Source organism: Anomalospiza imberbis, chromosome 14, assembly GCF_031753505.1.
Source record: "Anomalospiza imberbis isolate Cuckoo-Finch-1a 21T00152 chromosome 14, ASM3175350v1, whole genome shotgun sequence".
Taxonomy (NCBI): domain Eukaryota; kingdom Metazoa; phylum Chordata; class Aves; order Passeriformes; family Viduidae; genus Anomalospiza; species Anomalospiza imberbis.
The window spans coordinates 18,809,126-18,821,549 of NC_089694.1; the positions used below are offsets into that span (position 1 = coordinate 18,809,126).

Below are 12,424 nucleotides of genomic sequence, written 5' to 3' on the forward strand. Positions count from 1 at the left end.
CCCCAGCTCCAGCAGCCTTGTGCTCTCTCACACAGCTGTCATTTCTGAGCGCTGCCACGGCCAGGCATCAAAGAGATTTTGTTTTTATTGGGATTTTAGCATTGCAGGTGATGAACAGTATAATACAAACATGTGTTTGGGGAGACAAATTGTCCAATTTGTTAAGCTAATGAATTTAATTAGGATTTATTTGATTTAATTTACCCTTGGTCAGACAGAACCTGTATCCCCCGGCAGCCGCTCTCCGCACAGCTGCACAATCCAAGCCGCAATGCAGACAGATGCCCCTCCTGAGGGATGGACCTCTGGCCAGAAATTCAAGTTGTATTTCAGCCACTTTCCCTGCACAAGGGAACAAGGGGAGGCTGCCACTGGGAGATACTTAACAGCAAGAGCAACGGGCTCTGTTATAGCCAGCCTGATGCAATAGCTGTCAGCCAGATAGAAATAAGGCACGGATCACAGGCAGCGAGGGACAAGGGGCTGGGGGGTGTCTGTCACTGGAACACAGCCAAACTACAGTGGATGTCTCCCCAAAAGGCAATATTACTCCACTTTTAGTAGTCTCCTGAGGAGCACTGCTTGGTGTGGCCAACATTACCCAAAAATGGCAACAATTCCTTCTTGCCATACAGCTTGTGAGCTGGCAGGCTGAGGCTGGAGGTCCTTGTCAGAGCAGTTAGGCTGCTCCTGCTGCCCTCTGGACACAGCTGGTGGATCAGTGATGCAGCACCCACATCCCCGTGTCCCAGTGTCAGCTGTGCTGGCCAGCCCTCCTCTGGCTCTGCCCAGCCCTGCCCCCAGCAGAGAGATCAAGCTCAGGGGCCTGTCCTGGGACCAGGACTGTTTCATGTCCTCATCAAGGACACAGTGGATTGAGAGCACCCTCAGCAAGTTTGCAGATGACACCAAGCTGAGTCGTTCAGTTGAAATGCCTGAGGGACAGAGGGACAGACAGAGGGACAGCCAGAGGGACCTGGACAAGCTCCAGCAGTGGCCCATGGGAATCCCATGAGGTTCAACAAGGCCAATACAAGGTGCTGCAGCTGGGTCGGGGCAACCCCACTATTGATCCAGGATGGGGGATGAACAGATGCAGAGCAGCCCCTGCTGAGGACTTGGAGGTGCTGGGGGATGAGAGGCTGGATACGAGCTGGCAGCATGAGCTCACAGCCCAGAAAGCCAAGTGTGTCCTGGGCTGCCCAAAAAGCAGCATGACCAGCAGGTCAAGGGAGAGGATTCTGCTCCTCTGCTCCACTCTGGTGAGGCCCCACCCGCAGTGCTGCCTCCAGCTCTGGGGTCCTCAGCACAGGAAGGACATGGACCTGTTGGAGCGAGTCCAGAGGAGGCCATGAAGATGACCAGAGTGCTGGAGCACCTCTCCTAGGTGAGAGAGTTGGAAGTTATAGTCTTGAGAAGAGAAGGCTCCAGGGAGGCTTTTTAATAGGGCTTGTAGCTATAGGACAAGGGGCGGTGGTTTTAAACTGAAAGAGAGTAGATTCAGATTAGATACACGGAGGAAGGGTTTTATGATGAGAGTAGTGAGGTGTAGGCACAGGTTTCCATCCCTGGAAACATTCAAGATTTCCTTGAATGTTGGACATGGCTCTGAGCAACCTGATCTAGTTGGTGTCCCTGTTCACTGCAGGGGGATTGCACCAGATGGCCTTGAAATGTCCCTTCCAGCTCCTTCTGTGGTGCAGGACGTTTCTCCTACCCTCATTCCTGGCACACAGGCCCAGCAGGTTTTCCAAAGGACCAGCCAGGTGGCCTGACTGTGCTGCAGGGAGCATGGGTGTCCCACTGCAGAGCTGCATGCTGCGGGCTGGAGGGCAGAGAGCACGCGGGTGCTTCTCCAGGGTGAGCAGGAGCTTCCCCACTGTTTTCCCTTCATCCGAGTTCTGCTGCTAATGTGCCTGTTGTGGTTTTGGTTTAGATTACATCAACGCACACAACTTCCACCGGCCTGCCACGGCAGGGCACATGGGAAAGAAAGAGAATGGGCTGGTGGGTGGCTCTGCCACTGTCACCGGAGCAGCCGGGGCTTCTGCCACCAGGGCTTCGGACTCGGAGCTCATCCGCTTCTGCTACCTGCACATGCGAGAGCAGAGGAAGGAAAGAGAGAATGGGACGGATATCAATGAAAACCTGATTTTTTTTGAGGAAACTCGTCCCAGGACCAAATCTGACCCCACTTCCAAAAGCTCTGGCCAAGGCTACAACGGGGTAGCTAAGGAGTGTGACCCGGATGGCCTTGAGCAAGACAGGCACGCCAGCAGGGCCAGGGCACACACCATAGACACCCACCTGCGCAGCGACGCCTCCCACTTCTACTGCGAGTCCTGCCAAGCCAAGATCAAGAGCCGGCTGGCATCGGGCACAGGGGGCAAGCCTGGCAGCACCCGCGACAACATGGTGGACTTGATGTCGCTTCCCCCTCCTGGGAATAATGACGAGGAAGAAGACGAGACAACATCCCTGCTCCCCGCCATCGCCGCCCCCCCTCCTGGCTTCCGAGACAACAGCTCCGACGAGGACGACCCCAAGCGCCGGGCAGCTGCCCAGAGCCAGGAGCAGGGCCGGCACCTCTGTGGCATCCTCTACGACGAGATCCCGGTCACTCTGATTGACAGCGTGCAGCCACGCACGGTCCGAGACCATGCCCAAGAGCTGGATGATGCCCTGGTGTCCACCCTGCAGGCACTGGAAGCCCTGGCTGCTTCAGAGGATTGTCCACATCCCCCTCCACAGCAGACAGCAGGTATTTTAGTGGCTGTGACTCCCTTTTTCCCCTATAGCTTTTCTTTCCTACTGTACATCCTTCCCTTTAGTCTCCTCCCATCTTGTAAGTGACTGTGAAGCAGCTTCTGGTGAAAACTAAGTTGTGGCAGCAGGCTGTAGCAGGAGCAGCCAATTTGCTGCTCAGAAGATTTCTAAGAAGCTGGGGTGGGACTCCTCTTCCTGACAGAGGCTGAAGGAGTATCTTGGTTTATCCCTTATCTGCTGTATGCCACGATGCTGGGGCGAGTCTCTAACCAGTACTTTGAGCATGAGTTCCTCCCCACTGTGACCCCACTCAGCTGGGACCTTTGGCCGTTGGTCTTTGCAGGTTCCCACACAGGTTTTGCAGTGTGTGAGCCCTTCACAAGGCAAACCTGCTGCCAGATGGGTGACTCTGGGACCAGCCTGCTGGCAGCACAGTCCTTTGTCCCTCTTCCCACCTTGGTTGCCCTACTCAGAGTACCTGTTGCCCAATTTTCCTTCTTGTGCCAGAGACGTCCCTATAGCTCTGCTACCACCAACAATGGAAAGCTTCACAGGATCTTTTCCTGGGCCAGAAGCTCTTGCTGAATTGAGCTATCAAGCCAGCTCAATGCTGACAAAGTGATTTCCCTTACAAGCCTTAACTGTTAGTTGTGAGAAGTCGCAGAAGTTTCTCCAAGGTGCCCTGCATTCCTGGGACCCTCCTGCCACAAGGAGTTCCCCTCTCCTCCACACAGCACTGTGGTGTGAGGGTTGTTGTGGGGTTTTCTTTGTGTCCCTCCTCAGGTCTCATTGTCCTGGCTGCCATCACTCCTGAGTCATCCTTGGACTCTGGCCACGAAACGAACTCCTCAGAGCTGACCGATGTCTCGGAGATGGTCTCTGCTATGAAGCAGCATCAGAACGCAGCCTACTTCCTCACCCAACACATCAACAAAGAAAACTTCCTGGCCAGGAAGGACTTGCCTTTCCGAATCCAGAGCTGTGCTGCCCAGGCTGTTCTCACCTCACCCTACCCCCTGAACCGCCAGGACCCAAGCCCTTCACTGAAGCCAGCCTTCTCTACCCAAAATCCCAGCCTTCCCAACTGCAAGAGCAAGCAGGAGCAGCAGCATGGGGAGCAGAGCTGCACCTCAGCTGCCCAGCCGGGGCTGACCCCTCAGCTTAGTGAGCAGAGCAAGGGGGCTTCAGTGCCAAGCTCTGAGTGCAAAGGTGCAGGTCACACAAAAGCTGCCTTTGAGGTATCTCTGCATGCCACAGCAGCCCCAAGCAGGGAGCAGGCACAGGATCTACAAGAGAAGATGCCCAAAGAGGAGAAGCCGAGCTCCAAGCTCCTCCTGGATCAGAAAAGCAGTGTAACTTCAGCCATCGTTTCAGCTGCTCTGCAGCAGGTGGCAAATGCAAAAGCCTCAGCTCCCCAAGTGGTATCAGCCTTAAAAGAAGAACAGAACATGAATGGTACCAGCAGCTGTGCATCAGCCAGCAGCAAGCCTTTGACACTTAAAGGAGGTCCACAAACTGCAGAGACATTATGCAACTGTCAGCAGCAGCAGCAAGTCTCTCTGCAGCAGCACTGTGAAGTTTCTCCAAGTCCTAAGGAAGCTCCTGGCAGTCAGGCTGAAGCTTTCCACCTCACCTCAGCAGGCGAGGAAATGATGTCCAGTAAGACTTTTGCCTCTAAAAGCTACCAGCATAAAGTGAGTAGAGATGCTCCAGGAAAAGCTGCAAGTGGAGAGACAGGTCAGAAGGCAGGTGGGGAAGCCATAAGCCTCGTCTTGCAGAAACACACAGCTCCTTCAAACCAAGGACAGAAAATACAACAGGAAAGCTCGGCCAAAATCTTAAAAGCTGAGAGCAGCAATGTGCACTCTCCATCACCTGGTAGCACTTTCAGAAGCACCAGTGAGGAAGCCAAAGGGCCAATCCAGCTGATGCCCAGATCCGAGAGCCTGCAGATTAGCACTGTGCCTTCCAAAAAAGTAGAAAAAGTGCTGGAGATAACCCAACAAGATGCTGATGTCCCAGCTAAACCCAAAGCCCCAAAAGCTCCCTTCAGGCTTAGGAACCTGTTCTCTGCAACATTTCCCACCCGGCTGAAGAAGGAGACAGATGAGCGGCAGGCCCAGCTGCAGAAGGTGAAGCAGTATGAGCTGGAATTCCTTGAAGAGCTGCTCAAGCCAAAGAGCAAAGGTGACCTCCCACCACAGGAGTATCTGCACCCACCTGCCCCTGGGCGCTGCAGCTGCCAGCTGAGGAGCAGTCCTGTGCAAAAAGTCCCAGGGATGTCCAGGGAGCAAAGGCGTAGCTGTGACTGCAAGCGGATTTGCAGGGGAATGAGGCCACCCCCCAACCAGCTGGTGATACCAGAAGTGGAGAGGCAAGGCAGGGATAAAGATGCAGATGACCAGAAGGAGGTAGAAGCCATTAGGCTGACCAGCATGAGCAGCCCTTCCAAAGGCAAACGGATACGATCCACAAGTTTAGAGTCCAGAGACAACCGGTCAGATCCAGAGAACGACATGTCCTGTTTGACAACGTGCACCTCCCGAGGGGAGTGCATGGGTGCACCCCACTACAGGAAGCTCTTGCGTCGCTACAGTGTTAGTGAAATAGACAAGACTGATAGGACATCCTTGTCCTCTGACGTCTACCAGAACATCTACACAACCAAGCAGAAAGGCCCCCAGAAAGAGCCTGAGCCCAGCATCCTCTGTCCTGTTCTGAAGAGCAAAATCCAGGAAGCCTCTGGAGTGGCTGACCCCTCTTATGTCCAGATAGCACAGGACAAAAAGAACCAGAAGGGTTCAGCAGTGTTCTCTGTCCAGGAGGAGATGTACCCAAGTCCTGCTGAGCTGCGGGATGAAGACATGGAGGATGAGAAGTGCTGCTCCATCCGGTACTGCTTCTACTACAGAAAATGCGATGTTGCAGATGATGGGAGCGAGAAGGATGAGCTGTCCTATTCTATCCCCATGCAGATACTCCCGGGAATGAAGCTGGACAATCAGATGGTCCCAGTCATGAGCAGGACTCTTCAGGTCCTAGATGCAACAGCCTGCAGCAGTCCCAATGAGAGCCAGACCCAGGAAATAGATTTAAGGACCTCCAGTTTTGAGGGGAGCTTGGCAAAGATCAACACCCTTCGAGGCCATGCCTACAGCTTTCCCAATGGGTTTCTGCAGGTGCAGCTGGATACCAACGAGCTCCTGACCATCCTGAGGCAGTGTGTGCTGAGTCCTGAGGTCCGGGACTGCAAACCCTACATCTCCCAGCTGGCTGAGTACAAGCAGGAGCTGGCCCTCAAGTTCAAGGAGTTCCGGGCGTCCTGCCGCCGCGTGGCCGCCGTCGACAAGAGTCCTACCCACATGCTCTCCGCCATCACAAGCAGCTTCCAGGTGCTAAGCAGCCTCATCGAGACCTTTGTGAGGCTGGTGTATGTCGTGCGCTCAGAGTCCCAGCGCCAAGAGCTGCTGACGAAGGTGGAGGAGGTGGTGAGAAACTACACCTTCCTCCTGAAGGCTGCCGAGGAGTCCACGGCCAGAACGCTGAGCCACCAGCAGACTGTGGAGCAGCTCGCCCGCCAGTCAGCCACGGTCGCCACTGTCATGAGCACTCTTACACGCTCCCTAAAGACGTTGATCAATAAGTAAAGCCAGCTGTGAAGACCAACAAGGCAGTGTGTGCCAGGCCATGCCCTCAAATCTCACAGGTCTGGTGAGGATGCGATGTCTGCAGGCCCACGTTTGCCAGGGTTTGCGATAGCCAAGACACTCTTTGATCTCTGCAGAATGGATGGTTGTGTTGGTGATGGGTTTGAAGGGTGAATTCATGCCCTGTCACAAGCTGTGCAATCAGCTGGCCCAGGGGCTCAAGCAGCTTCTCTGCTTGTTCTCCCACACTGGCTTGTTGGTGACAGTACTTGGGAGGTACAGGCACCCCATCTCCACACCAGTTTGGTTCCATGGGCCTCTGGGCCTCGCTCGTGCAGACCTTTGTCTCAGTTTGTGGTGGGCCAGTGAGCTATCAGGAGCTGAGCTGAGATCTCCTGGCTTCACTTAGGCAGTCTGGAACCAAACCAGTGTCTTGCCACGTAAACAACTCTTCTGCCTCCAGGATCTTCCTGGCCCACAAACACAACATAATTAGCAGCAGAAGGGATCTCTTGGTGCAAGTCCCTGCTGCTGTGTTAGGGCTTGAGAATTAGTCCTAGCAGGGGCAGGTTGCCATCATGCTGGGACAGAGCTAGGGCACCCTACTGGGCTCTGCTCTCACAGCTTAGGCCCCAGGGCTCTAGTCCTGAGCACAGGCACTGCCTGTGCCACAGGCAAGGGCTTAATGCCTGCAAGTGGGGACAATCCACAGAACTACAGGACTGTCAGTCCGACCTCGGTGCCAAGAAGGTCACGGAGCAGATGATCTTGAGTGCCATCACATGGCACACACAGGGGATCAGGCCCAGCCAGCACAGGGGAAAGGCGGGTGCTGCTTGACCAGCCTGAACTCCTTCTGTGACAGGGTGACTCTGTGGGTGAAGGAAAGGCTGTGGATGTTGTCTGCCTAGATTTTGGTAAAAAATCTAACACTGTGCTCTTCAGCATTCTCCTGGAGAAACTGGATGGATGGATGGATGGATGATGGATGGATGGATGGATGGATGGATGGATGGATAGATGGATAATGGATGGATGGATGATGGATGGATGGATGGATGGATGGATGGATGATGGATGGATGGATGGATGGATGGATGGATGGATAATGGATGGATGGATGATGGATGGATGGATGGATGGATGGATGGATGATGGATGGATGGATGGATGGATGGATGATGGATGGGCAGGCGGGCCCCAGAGAGTGGTGGGGAATGGAGCTCAATCCAGCTGGGGTCATCACCAGTGGTGTTCCCCAGAGCTCAGTGCTGTGACCTGTCCTGCTTAGTGTCTTTTGTAGACACCTTCAGTCAGTCTAGAGATGACACCAGTTTGGGTGGGAGCATTGTGCAGAGGGCAGGAAGGCTCTGCAGAGGGATCTACACAGGCTGGGTCCATGGGCTGAGGCCAATTGTGTGAAGGTCAGCCAGGTCCTGCCCTTGGGTCACAACAACCCCCTGCAGCTCCAGGCTGGGGCAGAGGGGCTGGGAAGTGCCTGGTGGGAAAGGCCCTGGGGGTGCTGGTCAACACCAGCTCAACGGCAGCCAGGTGTGCCCAGGTGGGCAAGAGGTCAATGGCACCTGGCCTGTCCCAGCCGTGGTGTGGCCAGCAGGACCAGGACAGTGACTGTCCCCTGACTGGGCACTGGTGAAGCCACTCCTCAAATCCTGTGTCCAGCTCTGGGCCCCTCACAACAAGACAGACACTGAGGGGCTGGAGCATGGCCAGAGAAGGGAACGGAGCTGGGGAAGGGTCTGGAACACAAGTCTGATGAGAAGCAGCTGAGGGAGCTGAGAAAGGGGCTCAGCCTGGAGAAAAGAAGGCTCAGGGGGGACCTTCTGGCTCTGTACAACTCCTGACAGGAGGGAGCAGCCAGGTGGGGATCGATCTCTTCCCCCAGGTAGCAAGTGACAGGATGAGAGGAAAGGGCTTCATGTTGTGCCAAGGGAAGTGTAGATTGGATGTAAGAAAATTTTCTTCACTGATGGTGGCCAGGTTTTGGAACAGGCTGCCTAGGAAAGTGGTGGAGTCACCATCCCTGGAGGTGTTCAAAAGACCTTTAGTTGTGTCATTTAGAGACAGGGTTTAGTGATGCGCTTGGCAGTGCTTGGGGAATGGTTGGACTCAATAATCTTAGAAGTCTTTTCCAACCAAAACAATTCTGTGTTCCTCTTCTGGATGGATGAATCCATGCTGGAGACCCTGCAAGGAACCCAGATTGATTGATCTTTGACCACTGCAAGCCAGAAGGTGGGTAGCAGCTGAGGGGAGACCACTCTCACACCATTCTCCAGAGGTTAGGTTCATGCCCCCCAAGGCTCAGCCCAGACCCTCTCCTATTTCTTTTCACTGTGACCATTAGAGGAGGCCCAGATCAGCTTTGACCATGAGCCAGGCAGGGACTGTCCTCTTTGCCAGGGTGTTGGGGTTCTTCTGTCTTTACCAGGCTGACTGCCATAAGAAGCATTATTTAGTTCTCTGAGGTGGTTATTTACTCGGAGTTGGGTTTTTTTTATTGTTTTGGGGTTTTTGTTTTCACTCCTAGGTGAATGGTAAAATGATTCCTATTTGTGTTCCTTCCCACCCCAAAGTTCCCCTCCTCCTCCCAGTCTAGTAATAGACATAATCAATGAGACAGCCTTAACTGGTGTTTCCCTGCAGCCACCTACCCTCCAAAACAGAGCAAGGAGAGAAATGCAAGGTCACACATTGCATTGCCCTCACCCTGCCACCCACTGCAGCTCACGTCCCGCCGGGATCCAGCACCCGTCCCTGTCACACCCCCTGCGGCTGGGCAGGAGGTCACAGCCCTGGCCTCACAGGGGTGAGGGCAGCTGGCCAACCCAGCCAGCTCGCCCCAGCCCTTCGGGATGATCAGGGATCTCCGTGCCAGCAGTCACTTCCCATCTCTATTGTTTTTGATAAATATGCACATTCGAAATGTCTCGTTCTTCCATAGGAGCTATGGAAATGCACAAATGTGCTTTTAACACGCGCGTCCTTGGAGTGCAATAACCTCCCCTGGCCCATGGCTGTCCCAGACTGGGGCCGTGGCTGTCAGCAAGGCACACAGGATCCTGCTGTGGGGACAGCCTCCTGATTTCAAGAACCATGTAGCAAATATCCAGTGGAAGAGCCAACTGGGACTTCAGTCCATGGTGGGCAAGGCCTGTTACAGTGCTGAAGGCTGACAGGGAGACGTGTTTTCCTTTTCCCTGGGAATTACTTAGTATGAAACTCTGAGTTTCTTCAAAGCTCCCCGTTATGCCTATATCATTCCTCCATAAATCTCTCAGTCTAATACAGAGGAAAATTTTTTTATTGTCTGTATATAGTATATATAAATAAAAAAAAATATGTTATATCTATACACAAATTTGTCTTGTTTTACAAACAAGAAAGATTAAATATATTAATCTTAATATCCAAACTAGCATTTGTGTCTTTTTTTAAGAATTCTGTGGAAATGTGGCTATTCTTAGATGTACAAGACACTATTTGTAAGCAAAACCTCCTATTTTTGTTGCTATAGAAATGCAGGTATCTCAGGTTTGAAATGAACTGTGTGATTTGCCAAGGTCACTTTTGTTTTGCTAATGGCTGTTCTGGTTTAATTCTCACCCAGAAGGGCAAGGCAGCAGCAGTCACCCTGCCTGATCCCTTTCAGGTGAGCCAAGGTGAGCACCCACTGACCAGCTCCAGTCTGTGTTTTCACCCAACCCTTTCCTGGCTCTTCTGCTTGGGAAGAGGTGACAGTGTGGCCCTGCCATCAGTGGCCTGATGGCTCTGCTGCCCTCTGGGACTTCTCTGGTGTGTCTGCAGGGGAAAACCCAGCAAAGCAGAATGCCAGACCTGCGGAGAATTCTGAGCAAACAATTTCCTAGCTACAGATGATATCCAATGTACACGTTTTTGCCTGGCACCATGAACTGCTCTCCGTTTATCAGGGAGGAAGGTGTTGACGTGTGTTCCCTCTATACACCCCAAAGCCTCCAGGAATTATAAAAGCCAAGTCTAATAAGGATCCAACACAAAAACAACCCCTATAGGAACTGGGTCATTCTCTATACGGGGGTTGAACGTGTTGTCTAAAGCAAAGGCGGCAGCAACTTGAGACTCACACACGTTCTCTGTGCCTCCAGGCTGGTTATTTTAATCTGCATCACACCATTTCCCTTGCTGAAATAACAACGACACTGAATGGGACAAAACCTACCTATTTATAAAGCTGGATATGGATCAAAACCAAGGAAAAGCCAAGAGGTTTTCTAACAACTCCCAGAGCCTGAAAATGTTATTGACAGCAGGCAGTTTAATCCGCAATTTCAGACTCGGTGCTTAGTACCATCTAGAGGGCAAGAAGCACACCATCAGAATGGTGTTCTTTGTACAGGGATATTATCCAGGAGCAGCCAGATGTCCCTGTGTCAGCAGAGGAGCTGGACTGGTACATACCCCGGAGGATGACATTGCTGTACTCGTCTCTTAGTCCCTGCTCTTGTTGGAGATTTGTAAATACCCTCTCCAGGTAAAATGTTCTTGTTAATGGTTCTGAATCACAGCTATTTCCAAAACATGCATCTCAGTAACACAGCACAGAGAATTAAAAGTGGGGTTTTTTCCCCCAAATCTAGTTCCCATTTCACCGCCCATCTAGTTTATCTCCCTGCAGACTGGCTGGTTCTCATTTAGCACCAACAGTTCTTCACCTCAAGGCCACTGTGCCCCAGGAAGTCAAAGCAAGTTCAAATATTGTGTGATAAACCAATTTTTCTACATCCCCTCCCACCACAGCAATCTGCCTGAGAGTGGCAGATTGGGTTTGCTGCCCTTCAGCACCTTCTCAGAGCAAAGCCAGCAGCACCTGCCCTTCTCACATTGCCTTCCCCCTGAGTGCTCTGCTGTAGCCTCATGGCTGGTGCAGATTTCCTCCAGGACCTTCCCAGCTCCCGGGCTCAGCCACAGCGCACGCTCCTGGCCCTGTAACCCCACAGTCTGCTCCCTCCCTTAATCTCCCCTAATCTATGTCTGCTCTCAAGCAGCTCTCACCAGGGCTCTATCAGTCACCATGGACAGAAAGGGAACAAAATTTGGGCCACTGCTGGTCCCTCTAATGCTCAGGAGACCAACAGAAGACCTGGTGTGCTGGTTTTGGTTGGGGTAGAGTTAACTTTCCTCACAGCAGCTGGGTTTGGTTTTGTGCTGGAAACAGGGCTGATGACCCAGGGATGTTTGAGTTATCCCTGAGCAGGCATTGCACACAGCCAGGGCCTGTCCTGCTCCTCACCCTCACCAGTGAGGAGCTGGGGGGGCTCAAGGAGCTGGGGGGCACAGCCAGGACAGCTGATCCCAGCTGACCCCAGGGATATCCCAGACCTTTTGGCATCACCCTCAGCACATAAAGCTGGGGGAGAAGGAGGAAGGGGGGACATTCTGAGTTTGTCCTCCCAAGTCCCAAGTGATGGAGCCCTGCCTTCCTGGAACACCTGCCTGCAAGGGAGGCAGTGGATGAATTCCCTGCTTAGCTTTGCTTGCCTGTGCAGCTTTTGCTTTATCTGTTCGGCCGTGTGGTGCTGCTTTGCCAGCTGAGGTTAAACCTCACTACCTGGCTGTTAGGGGTTAAAGTGTCAAAGGCAGAGGCTGGAAAACCAGCAGGCCTCATGCGGCAGTCCCAAGATAGGTTTTGTGTCTCCGTGAACTTTGCTGGTCGTTGTCAGCTGGAGACAACAACTGGGCACCATGGCTGAGAGCACTTTCAGCTCTAATCCCCATGGTGGAGCAGTCACATTCTCCTGTCAGGATTTCCCTCCTCTCCAAGGTCTTGGCAACACTACCCAGGAGTTGCAGGAGCCCCAGATACAACAGCAGAGCGAGCTCAATGGCTGGGACCCACTGCTGCTTTCATCGTGCCCACGAGAGCTGACAGTCAAATGGAAGTGAGTAATGTCTAAATTTTATCCTCATTTAAAGCACAGTGTCTGGATTCCTGTGTGAAATATCCTAACAAA

General features: G+C 52.9%; 1 protein-coding gene across 6 annotated transcripts in view; it reads left to right on the plus strand.

The window, feature by feature from the left end:
• The window catches only part of FRMPD3 (FERM and PDZ domain containing 3), a 59,023-nt gene extending 51,670 nt beyond the window's left edge, over positions 1–7,353 (plus strand). For all 6 annotated transcript variants that reach the window (XM_068205225.1, XM_068205224.1, XM_068205228.1 and 3 more), the window contains 2 exons: positions 1,937–2,761; positions 3,550–7,353. In XM_068205225.1, the coding sequence (XP_068061326.1) occupies positions 1,937–2,761; positions 3,550–6,413 (3,689 nt within the window). In that variant the 3' untranslated portion in view covers positions 6,414–7,353. The remainder of the gene's footprint in view (positions 1–1,936; positions 2,762–3,549) is intronic.
• The last annotated feature ends 5,071 nt before the right edge of the window (positions 7,354–12,424 follow it).